The 26,182-nt window shown below is 31.5% G+C and overlaps 1 protein-coding gene across 4 annotated transcripts in view; it reads left to right on the forward strand.

The window, feature by feature from the left end:
• LOC145283486 (RING finger protein 145-like) overlaps window positions 1-11,887 on the forward strand; it is a 72,975-nt gene extending 61,088 nt beyond the window's left edge. For all 4 annotated transcript variants that reach the window (XM_080132311.1, XM_080132309.1, XM_080132310.1 and 1 more), the window contains one exon: window positions 992-11,887. In XM_080132311.1, coding sequence (XP_079988437.1) covers window positions 992-2,985 — 1,994 coding nt within the window. In that variant the 3' untranslated portion in view covers window positions 2,986-11,887. The remainder of the gene's footprint in view (window positions 1-991) is intronic.
• The last annotated feature ends 14,295 nt before the right edge of the window (window positions 11,888-26,182 follow it).

The raw sequence follows: 26,182 nt of genomic DNA on the forward strand, positions 1-26,182 counted from the left end.
GAGTTTTGTAGGCAAAACTTTTTAAACAAATATATATACGCATACATAAATATATATATATATATATATATATATATATATATATAGGAAGAGGTTTGTGTCTATAAGCTTTTTATGCAAATATTACACAAGTATAAATCATGTAGAATATCTGCATGAATATAATTACACGTAATAGTTAACTAAAGATGATCATCCCATAAGAAAACCGGAAAAACTAATTAAAGGAATTAATTAAAATGAATGTTTAAAAGAATATGCAAATTAGCTAGATCTTTTGCAGATGAATGCAATTCCACGACCCATATATAACAAAAGTTGTATTTTCTTTTTAAATAAATAGAAAAAAGTGTTTTTAATATAAATATCAATACACACAAAAAAAGTTGTAGGAATGTAAATGTTGGGATTGCTAATGTACAGCAGATTATGACAATTTCTTGTTAACGTAACCTCCCCCTCCACACACACATCTTAGATGAAAGCAATACCTAGGAAGAGGGTCCCATGTCAAAAGAACACGTACTACACTACCCCCCCCCCCCCGAATTTAACATTAAAACATAATACAATCAATAGTAAGAATATAGTTTTGGCTTCAGATATTAAATCTCCAATAGTAATCGATATTTTATGAAGGAAATTACCACAGTTTGTAGTAAATTTAAGTGGCGTATATGCAATGAAAAAGATCTCTATACAAAGATGATCACTATGTCTTGGAGAAATCTTCTCATATCTGCTTTATATCTTTTTGTTATCCCTGAACCACCATTTTAAAACCCGTCATCACAATGCATACCAACGCTAACATATCTAGTTTAATGCTTAAAGTACTTTGGCTTTGAAGAGAGCATAAGGTCAACACTATATAAATTTGCTACAAGTTGTACATAATAATACTTTATTGGATCTTTGCGTTTTCTAATCATTCTCATATACGTACATAGATATGCCTACTGAAGTCGTACTCTTCTTTTGTCTTTTTCAGCTTTCATCTTGGCAATAACTCTTGCGGTTCTTCCATTAAAGAAACTGGTCAATTTTTACATGTACCTCGTCAGTGCTATTCTACTTGTCATTGGCTATCATGTATCATTCTCATATGTGGAAGACGAGAAAGCTTCTGGCCTTGACCGATCGCCATTCAACGATTTGCCAGATAACTCTTCACGTGTGCAGAAACTCCTCCTCTACCTGTGCGTTCAGTGGTTGATTGGAGCCCTGATTGCCTACTTGCTTGATATCCGAAATCGCACAAAATATCTAACTCTGGCTTTCTCTATTCCGATGCTCGCCCACCTGGCTGGAATCCCTGTGGATAACCTCAGCACAGTTCACAATGTTGCCTCGACGCTCATCATCTCCGTAATTCTTGTGCACCTCTTCAACGGCCTGAGTTACACCTTGGATTTTGTAAAGTCCGAGATGAAGCGCATTTGGCAGATTATCAATGCCACCGGCTGGTTACCGATCGTGATTACCTTTTGGCATACTATCATGCTACCCACGCAGTTACTCCTCTTTTGGATGGTCCTCTTCTGTACGCAGCTGTATATCTATTTGAGCGCTGAAAATAACCCTATTATTCAGGAGGGTTGGTTGGTGATGGTCCTAGCAAGCATTGGCGAATGTTGTGCCACTCCTGTCAGCCTCTTTGCTCTTTGTGTTACAATCTCTTATGCATCTTACTACATCCTCACACTAACGAAGCTTTATCTACAAGGTTGGGAAGGTGTCGGCCATGATAACGATGGCATGCGAGGCTGGACCGAGGGATTTACCATGCTGCTGATAGCTATGCAAACTGGACTCCTGGATTTACGACCCTTGCAGCGCGCTTTCCTGATGAGCATCCTACTTTTTATTGTTGCTTCCTCACTTATTCAGTCCATGTACGAGATGACCGATCCAATATTACTCACCCTGAGTGCCTCCCGCAATGGCAGTATCTTCAAACACCTTAGAGCTGTAGCCCTTTGCACTTTTCTATGGATGTTCCCCCTCTACATGACTTATATGATCTGTCAGTACCTTGACTTGGATTTCTGGCTTCTGGTAATCATCTCCAGTTGTCTGCTTACCTCTGTACAGGTCATCGGATCACTGGCCATCTACGTCCTCTTTATGTATGACTTTGTGCGCAACGAACCCTGGGAATCTCTGGATGATGTTATCTATTACGCCCGCTCGATGACTCGTGTGCTTGAATTCATCGTGGCTGTGTTTGTTGTATGCTACGGAGTTAAAGAGACTCTGTTTGGCGAGTGGAGTTGGATAAACTCTTCCATCTTGATTATTCACTGTTATTTCAATGTGTGGCAAAGGTTGCAGAGTGGATGGAAGAGCTTTCTCCAGCGACGAGAGGCAGTGAAGATGTTGGAAATGATGCCGTCCGCCACTGAAGAGCAACTGCTTGCTCATGGTGACGTCTGCGCGATCTGCTTTCAAGAAATGACTGTTGCTCGTATCACCAAGTGCAACCATTATTTCCATGGGCTTTGTCTACGCAAGTGGCTCTATGTCAAAGATGCTTGTCCTATGTGTCACCAGAAAGTCTCCCCGTCCACTGAGGAGATGGAGCAAAATAAAAACTCCAACGATACAGAAAGCAGTGTCATCAATTCTCCTACAGGAGTAGATTCAATGGTGTCCTCAGTAACAAACAACAACCAGGAAACGGATCTTGAACAACATAAAATGCAAAAACCAGTCTCAACACCACTGTCGACATTGTCTCCTGACATGTCTGATACAAAAAGCAATTCCATTGACAAAAGAGACTCAAAAGAATTCTTGTCTAAAACTATTTCTACTACAACTACTACTTCTACTACTGCTGAGGTCGTTTTGAGGAGAGATCATACAGAAACTGCAAAACCTGAAAATGTCCGAATACTAGAAGAACAGATGCCAGCAACTTGTGATCCGATTATATCTGAACCTGCTGAAGGCTATGGAAGCCCAGTTGCTGGGCAAAACTAAAAAAAAAATGTCTTGCTAAAAGAATAAATGACATCAGCTGAGTGTGGAGTATTTGCTCGACCGAATGAGGTGTTTTTGCTCGATTGAGTTTTGATCCTGCCTGGACATAATATTTTTTTGTTTTAAACAACAACCAAAAAAAATTTTTATTTTTAAAATTTTTATTTTTTCTATTTTAATTTTTTTTTATTTAAAATGACTTTTTTTTTTTTTAAACAAAAAAAAATTCAATCAAAAATTCTTTTTTATGCTTTTAATTTACATGATTAGAAAAAGGTATTTAATCGTGATTTTTGAGGATCTTTCAATTCATTTTAATGAGTTCACAAATGTCAGTATCAGATTTTTTTTTCTTATAGAAATCCAAAATATCTTCCTGCAATTATCTGGATTTATTTCAATTGTACTCGCTACATTATTAGAGCATTATAATAACATAAAATATGGTTAATGACTACATAAATGGACTTGTGTTTCGATCACAGATCTCATCAGGCCATTAATTTATTTTGATAGCTTCACAATTTACAAATAATGATTCTATTTTATTTCTGCTTTTAACTTCCATACTTTTATTTCTATTACATTTGAGATTTTTTTCAATCTATTTACTGGGTTCACAAGTGTCACAACAATGACAGATTTGTTTCAGACATTTTGAAAGGAGAATTTTATTATTTGTGCTATGATTTGCATCTTGATTGCCATGTTTACAACATTTCAGCCAATACAACATCCGATTTTCAGATTTTTTTTTTTTTGAACTGAAGAAAGTTTGAGGTTTTATTGTTTGAAATGTGATGAGAATAATAGTCTAAAGCAAATGATCAATCTTCATCTAAAAAAAATCTGAAACGTAACAAAAATTTTATCTATTATGCCATAAGTTATTACACACTTGTAGCGTAGTGGATAAAATAGTTAGTAACATTCAGTTGTAAGTTACACTCTTCTAGAAGTTGGAAATTCAATCCTCAGTTTAAGCCACATTCAAAAATACAATTGCGAATTACTTAAGTCATGGCTGATGGAACAAGAGCATGCTACCCCCATGGATTAAATAAAGGATTATGTTTGGAATTTTGTGCAGATTCCTAAGTTTAACTAGATACCCTTGAAGAAGGTCAGAGGTTATATCAACCGAAACGTGAAAATAAAAGTCAAGATAAGGACAATAATCCAAATATTTGAAATCTATATATAAAAAAAGGTTAATTAAAAAAAATTGTTTGTCAACTTTCTTTTAAATATAATATCAAATAAATTTTTTCTTTTTTTTTTTTTAGTAATTTAAAGAAACTATAGCAATGCGAAGCTAAGAAATATAGTGTTATATATGAGAATAAAATACTCAATCTATTGTAAAATGAAAGATCGTAGAGACAGAATGTATGAAAAATGTCCTGGAAAAGTATATATTTGAAGTAGCTGTTGTCTTGGCTATATTAATATGGTAATATAATGTTACAATAATAATATTATTATTATTACAGTCTTGTAATATTTCGCTTTAATAAACAGTTGTTCGTAGTCATAACTGGTTATATGCTTAATCTTTAGGATTTCGGCATACCTTTCAACATCTCCCCCGAAGCTGCTATGTATGACTGTATTTATGGCTTACACCAGCCGATCATATTCATTAAATGAAAAAATATAGAAGAAAATCATTAAACAGGGTGGGGGAGGTGAAGGGAAGCACTGTATTATATATTACATTGCCTTTTTGTGTAGACATGTTTGCATAAGTAATTCTAACAAACTTTAATTTAGTTGGAAGGAGTGAAAATAACTCAAGAAACCTACAAATTTAAAAATGAGATTCTACAAAATGATGCAATTTCAATTTCATGATAACTTAGTCGTTTGCTGACAACTATTTTGCTGTATCATTTCTCTTCGGTGTGGGTAGATGTGGCAAGTGTTTAAAGCAGAGATTCAAAATCCAATTGGTTCGTAGAACATTTTAAAATGAGAATAGAAATATTTCATTAAAAAAAACAAACTAATGAAATGCTTAGTGTTTTAAATTACGGTAAAAAAAAATGAATTCTTATAAGTTACAATTAACTTTTAACCAAAATTTTGATAATTGAGGACATTTCATATGTAAAGAAGTTATGTAATATTCTGCCTTTCTATTGGTAGAAAAATTGTGCTTTTTTATTCATTTTTTTATTTTTTTATTTTTACCTTAAAAATGAAGCATGGCATGAAAATGGTATAAAAATACCCTCAAAACTAAAATGGCTGATAAGAACTTTGATCGATACGAGTACATTTATGTTACAATACATACACACACACACACACACACACACATATAATCTTGCACTTGGTCCACTGAGCTGAGTGTATTTGCCAGTTACTCCAGTAATTATACGAGCAACTAGACTCATGGAATAGAATTTCAAAAACTACCTGGCAAATATACTCAGTGAACCAAGTGCAAGAGCTCTTGTACGTAAAGGGACGGTTAGAATCTTAAAAAGATCTCTCGATTGGAATATTAGATAGCGGGTGAATATCTGGCATCTGGTAGGATGCCCCATTCATAGCTTGAACAAATTGATAAGAAACTTCATTAAAATTCATGAATTGATTTTATCTAATTGTAATTATAGTAATTTAATTAAAAAATAATTGACAGTTGATGTTGAAAGTAATTTTACTTGACTTTAACATTTAATTACAAGTGCTTGATTAATTTTGGAAATACTAAATTTGCAAGATTAAATTTCTATTGACAAAGTTTGAGTGTTATTTAAAACTTTATATTCTTATCTGTTCCAAGGTTACAAGCCATTATATATAAAATTATATATAAAAGTTTAAAACTTGTTATAAGACCTGATATATTATTGGTTTATTATTTCTGAATTTAGTTCAAAATAAATTTGAAACGAATTCAACTAATGTAAACTGATGTTTAAGGGAAGATAAAAGAAAATGGGAGGGAGCTGTTTAAAGGACAGATAACTCTGTATTTAAATTTGAAATTTTTTATATTTGAAAGCAAAATTTTAAATAATAATTCAAAGGAATTGATTACTATGCGTATTCAAAAATTTTATTCTTACATTTGTAAATATATTTTATTAAAATGATTTTTGAAAGGTTCATGATTAAGTTCACTTTGGAAAATATAAAATTCAAAAAGTTATTGACAAAAATATTTTTGGTAAAGGCACAATTCAAAACAATTTCATTCTTTTTGTTAAGACGTGAAAAAGAAAAAGCAAATGTTAGGTGAGTGCACATCTGTACACTTTTTTTTTTGTTTTTCAGTATGCAACCATTCTGCAGGAGGTCGTTTCTTTTCAACCTTGCAAATTGTCTTTTAATGTGGAACCACAATCAAAGCAAAAGTTGTATAGCCAATAAATTCCTCTTTCAACTGGAGGGACGGTAACATATTAGTACCGTTCCATTGATGGGTGAAATTGCTTCGAATTTTTTTTTTTTTTTTATCAAAATGATATTTTCTTTGCTTATACAACTTATGTTAACCCAAATAGAAAAATTTATTTTAATGATTTTTATTTGGTATAATTTTTTTTTGATATTTTCTTTGCTTACACAACTTATGTTTACCCAAATAGAGCTTTATGAAAAATTTATTTTAATGATTTTTATTTGGTATAATTTTTTTTTATTTTAATTTATTTTAATGATTTTTATTTGGTATAATTTTTTTAAAATTTATTTTAATGATTTTTATTTGGTATAATTTTTTTTATTTTAATTTATTTTAATGATTTTTATTTGGTATAAATTTTTTTTATTTTAATGATTTTTTTGGTATAATTTTTTATTTTAATTTATTTTAATGATTTTTATTTGGTATAAATTTTTTTATTTTAATTTATTTTAATGATTTTTATTTGGTATAATTTTTTTTATTTTAATTTATTTTAATGTTTTAAAACTTTTATTTAGTATAATTTTTCTTTATTTTAATTAAAAAAAGTATTGTTATAAAATAACTTATTGTAATTTACATTTAAGATATTTTAAATATTTAATTTTATAATTTAAAAAATTTTATTTACAAAAAATATTTGGCCAATTTTCTCGTATGTGCAAAAAATAAAAGGTGCATTTTTACAATGATACAGCCATGAAAAACTGCTTTGTTAATTTTTTAATGGACCAATTTCTTGCTGGATAATCTAATAGGATACTCTTAAAAATTTTGCTGCGTTTCAACAAAAAAAGAATATAAATTTTATATTCTTTTTTTGTTTAACTTCATCCATAACTTGAACACCTGTCCCATGGCAGGAAAATAAATTGCTCAAATGGCTTTGCATCACATTAACTTGAGATACAAATTAAAATACATATTGCTACAAAACCTTGTGTCTGGAATCCATATTCTAATTTTGATCTAAATCATTACATCATTTTTAGTTTAGAAAATGTCTACAATTTAAGTCTTATGCTGAATGCCTTCAGAAATAAAAATTCAGAAGCTTGCTTAATTGATGTCTAATGACTATAGATCAAATTCATGTTTTCTGAAAACTCTTTAAAATACTGGTGATCGGTTAATCAGTTTACGAGTGAATCCCGTACATATAAAAATATAAACATAACTTTATATAAAGATAAAATATTACTAGTGTCAGCCATATTGTCTTTCTCTAGAACAACTATAACAACAAAAAATGCTTAATATTGACCTTTGGGTGCTTGGTGAACCTAGTTTTCACTACTTTGACTTTATTTGATCTGGCTCCTTCCAGTGAGTTCATAGAGTCCCAAATATAGACTGATGAAGCACAACAGCCCATTTCAAATGATTGTTGGCCACTCTTGATCCGCGAACATCAAAAATACTTGAACTAATAAGTTCTACATCCTGTTACACTGTTTTGAGTTGACCACCATACCACGTCTTCCAGCGCTGAAATGAAACTGGCTTTTCTCACAAATTTGCTTCATCCGTGTCAAAAGAAATGACAAAAAAAAAAAAACTCTCACAAAAAGAGTTTGCTTGGCATTTTTTCACTACTTTGAGAATGTATTTGGCTTTGCTAAATTTTTTCAATGAGAAAATGTTTGTAATTTCTTTTTATTTTGAAAATCTTATCCAGTTGTAGACAAGTTTCCGTTGCTTACATGACTCGACCTTTTGACAGCTTCTCGGATATCTTTTCAACAAACTTACTTAGAACAGCCATAGTTTATTTGAAGAAAAAAATGATGTGGTTGGATATCATTTCTAACACTAACCTCTCTGAGATGAATATTTTGTTACGACACCATCTTGCCATAGTTCACCGCTAAATGACGCATTGTACTTGTCCGTTGTCAAGAATATGATCATCTGCCCAACCACGCTGTTCTCTGTCCGACTACCACACTTTTGTTAGATGTCACAGGAATTACTCCTACCCATGAGAATAACAGTTTGGGATTTACTCCTAGATCCATTGTGTTCTGCCGATGCATATCAACAGGGTTGTCTCTGAAAGGTAACTTTTCATCACGTGTTATAGATGGTCATTCACTATAGAAAGGATGTTGCAAAAATGGATTATTTTATGCATCACATAGTGCTGGGTGCACGGAGATCAGCCAATGACGTCAAAGAAGATCAGGGAAAGGTACTACTCTGCTGTATAAACTCTGAAACTTTAGAAAATAATTATAAAATTTAAATATCTTAACATTTCCCATTTGTTGATGAGTCATAATACTATCATATATTAAAGATTAAATATTGATTATTGAATGCATTCAGATTCATACAATTTCTAACAATTAAGACTCACCCCAAAATTAGACCATTTAAAAAAAGTTATTTTTTTTCATGGTGTATTGATTGTAACAAGGCTCCCAAAATATTTATATTTTTATAATGTTAAAAAAAAATATTAAATTAATTTCTGTGGACATTCTGTTCAAAAATAAAGAAAAATGTATTGTCTAATTATTAAAAGCTTTTTATTTTTGTGATTGAATTTGATTAATAAAGATAAATGCGTTCTTTTTTTTATAAAGAAGTGCATGCAATTTTTAAATTTTTTTCTTTTGTTTATATGCATTACTGAATCTTTACATTTTTTCGTTGAAACTTTAATTCAAGCCAGAAATTACTTTTAAAAGCTTCAAATAGTAAAAATATGTCACCCATTTTTTTTTTTTTTAATCCATCAATAAAATGTTACAAAATGGCTGACACAGGTTTACTATTGTGATCCTCTTATTTGATACTTTGAAACTGTTAACCTCTAGCTTGTATTAAATGTGCAGGCAAATCAAGTATTATTCTTATTTTTCTCCTAAACGAAATATTCTGATGCGCCTCTGTTGTATACAAAAATTGATAAACGTTTTTATCATGTTTATATTTTCTTATCTAAATTACATTTATTTTATTTCTGTTTATTGTTTTATTCCAGTTAACAAAATTTTTTTTTTTATCTTTGATATTACAAATGAAAAAGACGTTTGAATTGGTCTATGATCGCAGTTTGGTTGGTTGATTAGTGGGGGTACAAAATTGGTTTGAGAACAATTTGGTTTTGCTCTCATCTGCTATTTTTATGCTAATTATGTTGCACTCAAAATGGCTGTATCAGTTGAGAGAGAAAGCATTTTTTTTCTTTTATTCCGATAATAGGTAAACTTTAATTCAAAAGACATTTTTTTGTTTGATATGATGGATGTGCATGTGAACATTTTGTTGTGGGACACGACTAAAACATAATACTTAACTTTTCAAACTTTAATTCTAGCAAGAAATTAATTTCTAATATGCAGTTACATTGCTCCAAAATCACTTTCAAATTTCGAATGATCAAAACAAACAAATCAAGTTTTCTTTTGGTTTAGGAGCACAATTGAGCTGTAATACTTGATTCTAAATTAAGCCAAAAATGAGTTTTTAATCACTTTTCAAATGTTGAACAATCAGGAGGTAAACAAATGCCATTTAAAAATATTTTTTTATCAATTAATGATAAATTAAGATGGCTGATTGTGTGTGTATATGTCTTTGTGGACCCTCGAAATTTAGAAGTGATTTTTAAACCATTAAATTATCAAGTAAAAAAAAATAATTTTTGGTTTGAAGTCAAGTTCAAATGCAAATAGTCAAGTATTATGGTTTAATTGTGCTTCTAGACCAAGGGAAAACATGAATTGTCATCTACATTTCAGTCGTATCAAAGAACCTGCACTTTTTGTTTCCTTAAAAAAGGGCAATCGTGGTATTTGCCAAGTTTCAACTTTATTTTACTCTGATTATTTTACTATTCTAATCATGAGAATTGTTTGCTGAGATCAACTGTTTAGAAAACTGATTTATATCAAAGTTTTATTCATCAACAAAACAAGTAACATTCTATTTTGGAGATCAGATTTAACAAAGCAAGTTGCGACTGTAACAATGATAATGAAATATTGATTCAAATTATTTTAAAGTTTATTTTTAGCCTTTGGTTAATATGATAAATAACCATATTCTTTAAGTTGGTCAGAAATTGGTAGTGTGTGTTATATAGATGTGAATATATAGTGTATGTTTCTATGTATGTGTGTGTATATGTATATGTGTGTGTGTGTACTTTCATGTAGGACTAAAGCTGGATTAAAAAGTCACCTAGATGCACATAGACGCACAACACTTAACTGAAGAGATGGCAAATTTCTGTCAAGAAGTAGTAATCATATGTATGTATATATAAAATGAAAATTTACTGCGGTGTTTGCATTTCATTCCCGCAAGAAATTATCAGGCTTATTACATATACATTATTTTATGTATATTACAAGGTGATATGATATTGTGTATAGGTTTTCAGAATTTATTTTAACAATGTTTAATATATGAATAGAGCTCTACAGTAAAGTATGAAATTATACTTATGGCAGTTGAGCTACGCAGATGTGTCCATGTTTCATCCCTGTAATATTTTTATACTTTACTAATAACCCCTAATTGCATCTTAAGCATTGTTGAAGTAAATGCTAAAAAAAAATCTGTGTATGTATACATATATATAATCAGCTGATGTGTATAAATGAAATAGTGTCTATATAAGTTTTATTTATACAACCCTAACATTGCTACATATATACAGAAAATGATTCAGCCATTGTTTTTGCAAGCTTTATTTCCTTGGGTATAAAATAAGTATCCGTTCTGTTTTCATTTTGAACAATGTTGCAAAATTACTATCTTTGAATGGTCATGTGACCCTTATAGAAAGAGGGAAGGGTTAGATGCTGATAATAGTGCATGTCTTAGCCGCATCAGCAGGTTATGTAACTTTAGTGAAAGGGCTATCTATAATGCTGGTCGTGGTGAAGGTGAGAATGAGTGAGGGTTAGTGGTAAGACAACGTTAGATGTGTGTTTACATGTGATTACTTGGGGAGAGTATTTCGGTTAAGCATAGAGAGTGCATATTAGAAGGTGGGAGTAAAAAGAAACTAAGGAAAATGTCATGGTGAAGAGTTACAATAATTTGTAGAATGTTGAGTGATGGAAAAAGATTCTCGAAAAGGTTGTAAGAATGTTTATGTAATAGGAAGAATAGAGACGTTTTTGGGAATGCAAGAAATGTTTTAAGTGCAAGGAGAAAAAGAGTTTAATCCAATTTGGAAACAAAATTTAAACTTTAAAATTTTTGCTGACCTTCATGAGTTTGTGACGGCAAAATGATTTCCTCATTTTGCTGTTCTTTTCTTTACTATGTGTGTTCACTTAAGCGTTTTCCCTTCAACAATTGTTGCATCCGCCAATCGATGACAAGAAATGTGTTTTCTATAAAGGCATTTTCTAATTTGTTTGCCATTATGATTGATTTCTCTTTCTTCTGATGAGCAAAAAAAAAAAAAAAAAAAAACAGGCATGAGTTAACGCAATAAAAATATTTCATCCTGTAAAACTGGTTTTCAAGCTTTTTTTTTTATTTGAAAGATTTGCAATTGATCTGCTACGCCATCACGATATTTATCTCGGTAAGTATGCACATGCACACACACACACACACATATATATATATCATGTATATCGCATATGTTTGCAACCCGAATAAGATCCCCGCAGTATGACTACCCCATACTGGCATATATAAGGAATTTTCCAGTGATGTTGTCTATATTAGCAGCACTAATCTGGATCCTCCACCAAATTAGAAGAATACGTATCCTGGAATCTGTCAAGACTAATAGAAAGCACAACAAAGATAAACTATAACACAGTTAACTGGTTAATTAATGAGATGAAAAATAATCTTCATTTCTTTATTAACTCAACGTTTGGAAATGCTTGAATATCTATATATCTCATATAGAGATCAAGTGTTAACTCCAAGAAGAGGCCTCTTTTGATTTCGGAGTTAAAATGTAGAAGTGATTAATATGTGAAATTGAGCTATTTGGTTGAAATCACATCAAATAGTCCCCTTTCTTATGGATTATCTCCCTTGTGTATGCTCTCTCTATTTTGAGATTTTATTTTTATACTTGTATTTAGCTAACTTGAATTTTTATTTTTATTTATTTTTTAAGGCAGTGCATATGTAATTTGGTTAAAAATTCTGTTTGATACAAGACAACAGTAAATAGATGAAAAAGCAATATTAAAAAATCCACAATTTTCAATTAAAATAAACTATAACACAGGTAATTGTAAAAAGATAGCTTCTTTGAAAAAAAAATGATTAATTTCAAAAACCAAATTTATTGACATGTATTGACCTCATATTGAGCCATTTTGTACCTTTTAATATTTTGATTTAAATGATCAGGCCAAATTAAAATACTGGCATTAAGTGCCTCCCGTCATTTCTGACTTTTTTATGTGAGTTTTGTTCAATAATTGCTTTCAAACGTTTATTTTAAAGAGTATATAGCTGCCCTGCATTGTTTTTCATCATCATCATGTCCATTTTTAGATGCTGGCATGTGTTGGACAACTTTTAGAAATTAGCTTCCGAACTAAAATATCTCTGTCTAGGTTAACAATAATATTGGAAGAGAATTATTGTTTACGCAATCACAAATAGTTTATTTGAAGTCAACTTTTTGTTTTACTTTACACATACTTTTTAGGTTTGCTTTACTTTACACATACTTTTTAGGTTTGCTTTACTTTACACATACTTTTTAGGTTTGTTTTACTTTACACATACTTTTTAGGTTTGTTTTACTTTACACATACTTTTTAAGTTTGCTTTACTTTACACATACTTTTTAGGTTTGCTTTACTTTACACATACTTTTTAGGTTTGCTTTACTTTACACATACTTTTTAAGTTTGCTTTACTTTACACATACTTTTTAGGTTTGTTTTACTTTACACATACTTTTTAGGTTTGCTTTACTTTACACATACTTTTTAGGTTTGCTTTACTTTACACATACTTTTTAGGTTTGTTTTACTTTACACATACTTTTTAGGTTTTACTTTACACATACTTTTTAAGTTTGCTTTACTTTACACATACTTTTTAGGTTTGTTTTACTTTACACATACTTTTTAGGTTTGTTTTACTTTACACATACTTTTTAGGTTTGTTTTACTTTACACATACTTTTTAAGTTTGCTTTACTTTACACATACTTTTTAAGTTTGCTTTACTTTACACATACTTTTTAGGTTTGCTTTACTTTACACATACTTTTTAAGTTTGCTTTACTTTACACATACTTTTTAGGTTTGTTTTACTTTACACATACTTTTTAGGTTTGCTTTACTTTACACATACTTTTTAGGTTTGTTTTACTTTACACATACTTTTTAGGTTTGTTTTACTTTACACATACTTTTTAAGTTTGCTTTACTTTACACATACTTTTTAGGTTTGCTTTACTTTACACATACTTTTTAGGTTTGCTTTACTTTACACATACTTTTTAAGTTTGCTTTACTTTACACATACTTTTTAAGTTTGCTTTACTTTACACATACTTTTTAGGTTTGTTTTACTTTACACATACTTTTTAGGTTTGTTTTACTTTACACATACTTTTTAAGTTTGCTTTACTTTACACATACTTTTTAGGTTTGCTTTACTTTACACATACTTTTTAGGTTTGTTTTACTTTACACATACTTTTTAAGTTTGCTTTACTTTACACATACTTTTTAGGTTTGTTTTACTTTACACATACTTTTTAAGTTTGCTTTACTTTACACATACTTTTTAGGTTTGCTTTACTTTACACATACTTTTTGGGTTTGTTTTACTTTACACATACTTTTTAGGTTTGCTTTACTTTACACATACTTTTTAGGTTTGCTTTACTTTACACATACTTTTTAGGTTTGCTTTACTTTACACATACTTTTTAAGTTTGCTTTACTTTACACATACTTTTTAGATTTGCTTTACTTTACACATACTTTTTAGGTTTGCTTTACTTTACACATACTTTTTAAGTTTGCTTTACTTTACACATACTTTTTAGGTTTGCTTCACTTTACACATACTTTTTAGGTTTGCTTTACTTTACACATACTTTTTAGGTTTGCTTTACTTTACACATACTTTTTAGGTTTGCTTTACTTTACACATACTTTTTAAGTTTGCTTTACTTTACACATACTTTTTAGGTTTGCTTTACTTTACACATACTTTTTAGGTTTGCTTTACTTTACACATACTTTTTAGGTTTGCTTTACTTTACACATACTTTTTAAGTTTGCTTTACTTTACACATACTTTTTAGGTTTGCTTTACTTTACACATACTTTTTAGGTTTGCTTTACTTTACACATACTTTTTAGGTTTGCTTTACTTTACACATACTTTTTAGGTTTGCTTTACTTTACACATACTTTTTAGGTTTGCTTTACTTTACACATACTTTTTAGGTTTGCTTTACTTTACACATACTTTTTAAGTTTGCTTTACTTTACACATACTTTTTAGGTTTGTTTTACTTTACACATACTTTTTAAGTTTGCTTTACTTTACACATACTTTTTAGGTTTGCTTTACTTTACACATACTTTTTAGGTTTGCTTTACTTTACACATACTTTTTAAGTTTGCTTTACTTTACACATACTTTTTAGGTTTGTTTTACTTTACACATACTTTTTAGGTTTGCTTTACTTTACACATACTTTTTAAGTTTGCTTTACTTTACACATACTTTTTAGGTTTGTTTTACTTTACACATACTTTTTAGGTTTGCTTTACTTTACACATACTTTTTAGGTTTGTTTTACTTTACACATACTTTTTAGGTTTGTTTTACTTTACACATACTTTTTAAGTTTGCTTTACTTTACACATACTTTTTAGGTTTGCTTTACTTTACACATACTTTTTAGGTTTGCTTTACTTTACACATACTTTTTAAGTTTGCTTTACTTTACACATACTTTTTAAGTTTGCTTTACTTTACACATACTTTTTAGGTTTGTTTTACTTTACACATACTTTTTAGGTTTGTTTTACTTTACACATACTTTTTAAGTTTGCTTTACTTTACACATACTTTTTAGGTTTGCTTTACTTTACACATACTTTTTAGGTTTGTTTTACTTTACACATACTTTTTAAGTTTGCTTTACTTTACACATACTTTTTAGGTTTGTTTTACTTTACACATACTTTTTAAGTTTGCTTTACTTTACACATACTTTTTAGGTTTGCTTTACTTTACACATACTTTTTGGGTTTGTTTTACTTTACACATACTTTTTAGGTTTGCTTTACTTTACACATACTTTTTAGGTTTGCTTTACTTTACACATACTTTTTAGGTTTGCTTTACTTTACACATACTTTTTAAGTTTGCTTTACTTTACACATACTTTTTAGATTTGCTTTACTTTACACATACTTTTTAGGTTTGCTTTACTTTACACATACTTTTTAAGTTTGCTTTACTTTACACATACTTTTTAGGTTTGCTTCACTTTACACATACTTTTTAGGTTTGCTTTACTTTACACATACTTTTTAGGTTTGCTTTACTTTACACATACTTTTTAGGTTTGCTTTACTTTACACATACTTTTTAAGTTTGCTTTACTTTACACATACTTTTTAGGTTTGCTTTACTTTACACATACTTTTTAGGTTTGCTTTACTTTACACATACTTTTTAGGTTTGCTTTACTTTACACATACTTTTTAAGTTTGCTTTACTTTACACATACTTTTTAGGTTTGCTTTACTTTACACATACTTTTTAGGTTTGCTTTACTTTACACATACTTTTTAGGTTTGCTTTACTTTACACATACTTTTTAGGTTTGCTTTACTTTACACATACTTTTTAGGTTTGCTTTACTTTACACATACTTTTTAGGTTTGCTTTACTTTACACATACTTTTTAAGTTTGCTTTACTTTACACATACTTTTTAGGTTTGTTTTACTTTACACATACTTTTTAAGTTTGCTTTACTTTACACATACTTTTTAGGTTTGCTTTACTTTACACATACTTTTTAGGTTTGCTTTACTTTACACATACTTTTTAAGTTTGCTTTACTTTACACATACTTTTTAGGTTTGTTTTACTTTACACATACTTTTTAGGTTTGCTTTACTTTACACATACTTTTTAAGTTTGCTTTACTTTACACATACTTTTTAGGTTTGTTTTACTTTACACATACTTTTTAGGTTTGCTTTACTTTACACATACTTTTTAAGTTTGCTTTACTTTACACATACTTTTTAAGTTTGCTTTACTTTACACATACTTTTTAGGTTTGCTTTACTTTACACATACTTTTTAGGTTTGCTTTACTTTACACATACTTTTTAGGTTTGCTTTACTTTACACATACTTTTTAAGTTTGCTTTACTTTACACATACTTTTTAGGTTTGCTTTACTTTACACATACTTTTTAGGTTTGCTTTACTTTACACATACTTTTTAGGTTTGTTTTACTTTACACATACTTTTTAAGTTTGCTTTACTTTACACATACTTTTTAAGTTTGCTTTACTTTACACATACTTTTTAGGTTTGCTTTACTTTACACATACTTTTTAGGTTTGCTTTACTTTACACATACTTTTTAGGTTTGCTTTACTTTACACATACTTTTTAGGTTTGCTTTACTTTACACATACTTTTTAGGTTTGCTTTACTTTACACATACTTTTTAGGTTTGTTTTACTTTACACATACTTTTTAGGTTTTTTTACTTTACACATACTTTTTAGGTTTGTTTTACTTTACACATACTTTTTAGGTTTGTTTTACTTTACACATACTTTTTAGGTTTGCTTTACTTTACACATACTTTTTAGGTTTGCTTTACTTTACACATACTTTTTAGGTTTGTTTTACTTTACACATACTTTTTAGGTTTGTTTTACTTTACACATACTTTTTAGGTTTGTTTTACTTTACACATACTTTTTAGGTTTGCTTTACTTTACACATACTTTTTAGGTTTGTTTTACTTTACACATACTTTTTAGGTTTGCTTTACTTTACACATACTTTTTAGGTTTGCTTTACTTTACACATACTTTTTAGGTTTGTTTTACTTTACACATACTTTTTAGGTTTGTTTTACTGTACACATACTTTTTAGGTTTGTTTTACTTTACACATACTTTTTAGGTTTGTTTTACTTTACACATACTTTTTAGGTTTGCTTTACTTTACACATACTTTTTAGGTTTGCTTTATTTTACACATACTTTTTAGGTTTTCTTTATTTTACACATACTTTTTAGGTTTTCTTTATTTTACACATACTTTTTAGGTTTTCTTTATTTTACACATACTTTTTAGGTTTTCTTTATTTTACACATACTTTTTAGGTTTTCTTTATTTTACACATACTTTTTAGGTTTTCTTTATTTTACACATACTTTTTAGGTTTTCTTTATTTTACACATACTTTTTAGGTTTTCTTTATTTTACACATACTTTTTAGGTTTTCTTTATTTTACACATACTTTTTAGGTTTTCTTTACTTTACACATACTTTTTAGGTTTGTTTTACTTTACACATACTTTTTAGGTTTGTTTTACTTTACACATACTTTTTAGGTTTGTTTTACTTTACACATACACTCATGGGCAAAAACAATAATATGGGCCAAGAGTGAAAGAAGGAAGAAATTTATTTTTCATTATTTTTCCATGAATTTTGATAATTTTAACTGAAAATGTCTATTTTACAGATCATTATTATTATAGCATGTAATAATAAGTGGAAAAATTAATGCTAAATATGGTAGGACCACATCTTGGCGAGGATATAAAGAATCGAATTGCAGGATTAAGGAAGTCCAAAATGACTTACAAGCAGATTTTTGATATTTTAAGAAAAGAAAATGTAAAAACATCTCTTTCTGTAGTGAAGCGAATTGGTCAAAGGTTAGAAGTCGAATGCTTGGTAAAAGGGAAATCTGGATTTGGTCGCCCTAGAGCATTCACTTTGAAGGACGACCACAGGCTTTAATTAACTGTTTTGAAGAATTGAAAGAAAACTTATGCAAAGCAAACCATAGCAAAGAATTCAAAATGGGCTGGGAATTCTCTTTCTAGATATACAATATCTAGACGAAAGAAAGAAATGGGATTTTCTTCTAAAAGGTGTTCAAAGAAGCAATTTTTATCTAAGAAAGAGATTTTTCTCATATTATGGCAAGAAAGATAGACTGGTTCAGGAATGTTTTCTGGTCAGATGAATTAAGATTTCGTTTTGTTATTGATGCTCCTGATGTTCCCGAATGGTGCAATCGAAGAACTGGAGAAAGATTTTCACCAAGTTGCATAAAAACGACAGTTAAACACGGGAATGGAGAGCTAACGGTATTTTTTTTTTTAATTTTATTTTTTACATAGCCTTGATAAGTGGTGATGCCTAAGAGGCCACACGAGGATAAGGTTTAAAGAGTGTACAGTAGAAATTGGACAATATAGTAATCGTTAGTAATGAAAATTTGGTAAATTTGTTAACTTAATGGAACAGTTCATTAAAAACTTGTTTACGTTAGACTTGAAGACAACCATATTGTAGTCAGGTGGAAAGCAGGAAAATGGGAGACAATTCCACAGGCATGCAGTTCTAAGAAAGAAGCTTTGCTCATTTTTTTTTATTTATTTTTTTATTTTTTTTTATTCAATTTTCACCCCAAACAAGGCACAATGCCACTTTGAAGCAGGGGGCTACTATTAGGGAATTAATTAGCGGGGTCATTATGAAGGGAGAAGAGTAGAAAGATGTTTGTTAACATTACACTTGAACTTCTGCATATCATTGCAGTTGGGAAAGCAGAATCCTGGAAGGGAGTTCCAAAGACCCGCAGTTCTGGGGAAGAAACTATTGGAGTAAAAGGCTTTCTTGCACCTGGGGATCTCTACTTTAAAGGGATGAGTAGCTTGTCGGGGGTTGTTATGTCGGGGAGGTACAAGTGTTTGCAGTTCGTCAGAGCATTCACCATTAAAGTATTTGTAGAACAGGCAGAGGGATGCAACATCTCGTCGATGGGACAGAGGTTGAAGCCTAGATGACAGTTCAGGACCTATCAGGTTTGCGACTCTTTTTTGAACCCTGTCCAGGAGCGAGAGACAAGCAGCAGATGCACCAGCCCAGATGTGACAACAGTACTCCATACATGGGCGAATGGTTGCCTTATAGAGGTATAGGATACTGGCAGGCGTAAGTAGTTTTCTAGCACGGTAGAGGGAGCCAACCTTCCTTGCAGCAGCCTTGGCAATGCTTTCAATGTATCTATTCCAGTTCATATTCCCTGTAAACGTTAGGCCGAGGAGTTTAAAAGAAGTACTTTCAGGCAATGTGTTCTTGGCCATTGCTATTGGTGGTAGAGAAGGTTTCTTGTAGTTATTGAAGGAAACAAGCTTAGTCTTAGCAGCATTGAATGTGACCAACCATTTTTGTCCCCATTCCACTACGGATTGGAGGTCATCCTCTAGTGTTTCTGCCATTTTCTTGGATATGTGTTCATTTGTTTTCCCCTCATATCTGTTATAGAGAGTGGTGTCATCGGCAAATATACCCATCTCCGAAACAATATTATCAGGGAGGTCGTTTATGAATATCAGGAATAATAGAGGTCCAAGGATAGACCCCTGAGGTACTCCCGCATTTATGTCATATTGTTTGGATGTATGTCCGTCGAGGACAATTTTGATTTTTCTATTACTTAAGAAGGATTTAATTACGTTATGAATTCTTCCAGTGATTCCATATGATCTAATTTTCCTTAGAAGACCATCGTGCCATACCCTGTCAAAAGCCTTAGATATATCAAGGGCCACCGCTCTACCCTCCCCTGTTTTATCCAATGAACGGTATATACGTTCAGAAACTACAGTTAAGATATCTGCTGTTGAACGGGCTTGCCTGAATCCATATTGTTTGTCAGTCAGGAGTTTAGCAGCTGTTAGGTGCTGGACTAGGGCTTGATTAACTAAGGACTCAAATATTTTGGCGAAAAGCGGGAGGAGGCTAATGGGGCGATAATTTAGTGGGTCAGTTCTTTCACCAGAATTCTTGAAGACTGGTACCACAGAGGCGGTTTTCCAGCAGTCGGGAAAACAAGATTCGTTAAGGCATTTATTGTAAAGTTTGGAGAGAACTGGAGCAACCTCGGCAGAGCATTTTTTTAATAGCACAGCCGGGATGAGATCTGGTCCACATGCTTTTGAGGTGTCTAGGTTTTTTATAATAGCATGTACCTGAGAAGGGGAATCTACTTTTAGGTTTAGGCACAGATAAAGAGTGGGGGGAATTAGTGATAGTGTTTTCTGCTAGACGGGTGTTTCTTGTGAAAGTCTGGTGAGGGGAGACCATAGATTGGAGCTCAGCCGAGCACTTGCCATGAAAATAACAATAAAGCAGAGACAAACTCGCAACGTCTCTTCTATGAAAAAGGTTGCAGGGAAGAGAAAAGGACATCTATGAGGCTACAAAGTCTATTTTGAACTCTATCAAGGCAGGATAAGTCCTTTCTAGCAGCTCCTGCCCAGATGTGGCAACAGTACTCCATCCTTGAACGTACCTGGCTCTTATATAGATAGAGAATTGCATCAGCAGTGAGATATCTATTGGATCGATAGAAGGATCCCACCATTTTCCCAGCGGCCTTGGCAACAGATTTGATGTACATATTCCATTTAAGATCAGGAGTAGAGGTCAAGCCCAGAAGCTTGTCAAAACATGACGCCTCCCCAAGACGAGAGGCATTCATTTCAATTGATACCAGATGGGGATCAGAGCGTTGATGATGTAAAGATAAATGGTATGGGGAACTTTTACTGCAGCAGGAGTTGGGGAACATATTAGATGTGAGAAGTCACTCAATGCAAGGAATACATTCGAATATTAGAAACAGGACTGTTACTAAGTATTCAGAAGCTGGGAATATCCCAGAACATTCTTTTTTAACACAATATTGCCCCTGCACACACTGCTAAAGTTACAAAAAAATGGTTTTCTGATAATTCAATTAATGTGATATTTTGGCCAGGTCAAAGTCCTATTTAAACCCGATCGAGAATATTTGGTCCATAATATCTCGTGCATTGGATGGAAGAACTTTTTCAAACAATGACAAACTGTGGGAAGCTGTGCAAAGCAAATGGAATAGCATCTCCTCTTCAGTGTTCCACTTTGGTTGAGAGCATGTCTAAAAGGATTGATCTTTTAAAGAAATCGAAAGGGAATGCGATTCCATCCTAAGCATTTATTAAAGTAAATGTCTTGTTCTGTGTTATTAGTTTCGTTTAAGTTTCCTTGTTCAATTGTTTTTGCTCAATATATCATTTAGTACAATAAAATGTATAAAATTTGTTTGGCCCATTTTTGTTGCTCACGAGTGTAGATTGAAGAAAGTTGTCAAAAAACAAATATATAACAAATAATTGTTATCAAAAGCAAGATAAGTTACTTTTCTACCTAACTGGATGAAAAACATAGTCTTTACCGATGTATTTGAAAATTAAAAATGGTGCCGAACACTCTGTTTAACATATTTGGAAAAATGAGTTAAAAATAAAAAACTATACAAAGTACTGTTAGAAACTCACTCAGTATATGTTACCGTGACATAGGCTGACATATATTCAGTGGGTTTTAACAGTATTTTTTATGGTTATTTATTTTAACTCATTTTCCCAAACTTACTGTGTTTAACAGAAAGTCTGGTGCCTTTTTTAATTTTCCAATACATCAGTAAAGACTGTATGTTTTTCAAACTGAATGAACATGTTACATTAAATAAAAACACTAAAAAATTATCCAGTTAGGTAGAAAAGTAACTTAACTTGCCTTTGATAACATTTATTTGTTTTATATTTGTTTTTTGACAATTTTTTTGAATCTATGTGTACAGTAATACAAACCTGACTTTTTTTTAAATAGTCGCCCCCCCTCTTTATCTGTGCCTAAACCTAAATGTAGATTCCATGAACAAAGTTTCTTTCTTAGAAGTGCACGCCTGTGGAATTGTATTCTGTTTCCTGCTTTCCAGCTCACTACAATATGATTGTCTTCAAGTCTAACGTAAATAAGTTCTTGATGAGCCGTTCCCCTTAAGTTAACAAATTTACCAAATTTCCATTACTAACGATTACTATATTGTCCAATTGACTACTGTAAACTCTTTAACCATTATACTCGAGTGGCCTCTTAGCCTTGATAAGTGGTGATGCCTATGTGAAAAAAAAGAAAAGAAATATCAACCTAAATTAAGTCTGAATGTTTGTGAAGAAATCAGATTTAAAGAAACAAGAAATATAACTCTTAACGAGTTATTTCCCCTTAAGAATTAAAATGGTAGTTATCTCCCTTGACATCTTTATTTTGTTAACATTTTTTGATTTTATGTTTGGAGTGATACGAAAGCGAATTTGTGCTTACATTCACCCTACTTGGATTAAATTAATCAATTCACATTATTTTACATGTAAAATATCTTCTACGTTAAATACAAATTAGTTATTAAAACTAGAAAAATAACTGATTTATAAAAAATAACGGAAAAACAATCACACTATAAAATCATCTTCTCCAGTAAAAGAAAAAGGCCGAGTTATTCCCCCTTAATTCACTGTTTTTTTTTTTTTCGAATTGCATACAACCTTAAATACCTATATACTTATTTACCACTAATGTATTAAGAAAACTACCATACCATATATATATATATATATATATATATATATATATATATATATATATATATATATATATATATATATATATATATATAACATGGACAGCATAGAAGACGTACCCGCCACCACACAACTGCGATGAACTGGACGTGTAGCCAGAATGGAAAATAATGTCAATCTAAAATTGCTATTGTATTAAGAGAATTAAAAAATGCGCACAGAAAGATCGGTGGGGGTGGGCAGAAACTCAGCTACAAGGATGTGACAAAACGCCACCTAAAGGCAATGAATATGAACACAAAAAAATTGGGAAGAATTAGCAGCAGACTTAAGTTGCTTGCGAAATAGCCTTCACAAAGGAAAGGCAGAAATAAAGGCCAGGTCTGGACATCATCATCAATATCATCATCATCATGCAGTCCGTCAGTCTTGACGATGACTAATTGGGGCCTCAGTGCTTTATCCCTCGGTGTTAGCATAGTCTCACTCCATCGCCACAGAACTTTCCACCTTGGCTCCAAACTTGCTTGCGCAGTTTAGGTACAGTATCTTTGGCACATCAGATAGACACACTCTAAACCTCCAATGCTCATATCCAGTGGAGCGAACCCGCGACGACTGGCAGCAGAGGAGGCCGCAGCTTCTGGCCAAAATTAATCTCAGTGAGGTAAACAGTCACCCTATCGTGTCCGCTACTATGCCTTTTTTTTTCTGAATGAATTCCATAGCCTTTTAAGGAAAACTGCAAGGCAACAGTAGGATTTGAAGTCAGTTCCCATCTCTTAGCCTTTTGCTGTGATAAAGCCAACAAAGCAGTGGTGTTTGATTTTGGGGTTGGTTCTCCTAGTTTTCGCCCAACCAAGGGCACCCACAAGACAGTGGGGTAGGGGTTGGTAGTGTGCCAAGGCGTGTCCACACATTGGTGGTCCGTAACGCACTACCTCTGGGATCCCCTACTATTCCGAGATCTCCTACAAGTTTAGCCTGGGGCCATAAGGCACCCAGTTACCATGTTTGGCCAATGTGAAAGCACTCCAGGAGTCTTGATGATGGAGAGGCTATGTACTGGCAGGGAAGACTTATGCATATCTGCTCCCTTTTCACCGCAAGGTTAGTCAGCAGTGTAAGCTGGAAGCAGGAAGGCATGCAAGCATGAACTTAACACTAACTTATACCTAAGACACTTGACGCATCACATCCTCTGCCGGATTAAGAATCCAAATGCACACACTGAACAAAACATTACCAAAGGCAACAACCCTGGTAACTACCCATGCACTACTTGTGGAGAAACTTTCCACACTGAGCGTGGAATGCTACAACACTATAAGATAAAGCACCGAGACTCCCTGATTAGTCATCTTCAGCTATGAAGGACTGCATGCTGCTGATGATGATGATATATATATATATATATATATATATATATATATATATATATATATATATATATATATATGACTACTTCATTTAATCACATAAATTAATATATGAAGATATAATTTTATGAGTAAATTTTTAGTATTTACTTCGGCAGTGCTCAATACGTAGGTAGAGCTAGGTAGTAAGTTATAAAATCTATATGGCGATTAAGCTACACAGAATATTCCGCTTATGCCTGACGATTTCTCACGAGAATGAAATGGGGAATATTCTGTGTAGCTTAGTTGTCATATATATTTTTATATAACTTACTATATATAATATATAATTTTTTTTTTCATGATTTTTTGAGAGGTACAAAATTTAAGTATGGCAATCATGAAGGGAAAACTTATTATTCATAATTAAAAGTAAAATCTGTAAAACACATTTAAAAAAGGGAGAAGAGGAGGAAAGAAAAATAAAGAGGGAATCAGCTGACTGGTTTCCCCCTCACTTCAAAGCTGTATCGAGGGATTTAAAAAGGAAAATCGAAAATATGTAAATTATTAAAATAAAGTTATGTTGCGTTCTGTTCATGAGTGAAAAACAAAAAAACAAACTCCAAACACAGGGAAGCGATTAAAATAAAGTAACGTTATGGTATTTTCGAAGATGCTAGAGGTTAACCACGCTTAGAGACATTCCATCCAATGTGCAGTGAGTACGACTGAAAATTGAAAAAGAGTTTGTGCTGAAGTTCGCTGCACATGAGGTTTTTTAAAGAGATGGTCAGTTATCGAAGACCCATATGTGTTGGCAAGTACCTGTATGTGTCAGTTGCTTGGTATATGCAATTTTCTGATTTTGGTATGTACGTGCTGTTAGACTCTCCCATCCAATCTCAACGTTGTACGACTCACGTAATTGCCACTGCAACTACACATAAAATTGTTAGTTACATTAATATTATGATGGCGGTTGGTAGAACATCTTCTCAATAGGATGGCATTAAGGTTTTTATAGAGAACATAACACGCACATTTAAAGCAAAATAACATTTTTGGACTGTTGAGCTGATTTACTTGGCGAATTTCTCATTTCCTGCACCCCCCCTTTTTTTTTAAAAACATGTTTTATGTATTTTACGTTTAATCATGAATAATAAAAGTTCTTCCCTTCATGATTGCAATATATATATATATATATATATGTATATATACTAGCAGAAGTACCTGTCGTTGACTGTGTTCAAAAACAGTCTACAGAAAATGGACTGTGATTGATGAAAGTATGAAAGGTTATGAAAAGGAGGAGGTTGTAAAGAGATAGGTTTTGATACTCAAAAATTTTACCCTAAGCAAAATATGATGGAAGTAAAGATAATTTTCGCAAAAATATATTTTTTTATATCAACTTTGTTTCCATTCGTAGCCAAGAGTGACCAACAAAATGATGTTCATTACAAAGAGAAAATGTTATATATAATAATATAAATATACAAGAAATAAATGTTACCATAGTCAATAAAAGTTACTTTTATGGTAGAAAAGTTCATTGGTTTGTATTTTTAAGTAGTTTGTAAAAAACATTTTTTTTTTGATTCACGAACTGGTTTAAAAAGAAAAAAAATCAAAATGGCAGCGACTTTGAAATGGAGAGCCCCGTTTTCAATTTGAAGGAGGGGCACCTGAGCATTCTGTGTTAACAATTTAAGAGAGTTCCGTCAACGTAAGGAATATT

The sequence above is a fragment of the Euprymna scolopes genome, chromosome 8 (assembly GCF_053919585.1).
Source record: "Euprymna scolopes isolate OS-2025 chromosome 8, ASM5391958v1, whole genome shotgun sequence".
NCBI classification, from domain to species: domain Eukaryota; kingdom Metazoa; phylum Mollusca; class Cephalopoda; order Sepiida; family Sepiolidae; genus Euprymna; species Euprymna scolopes.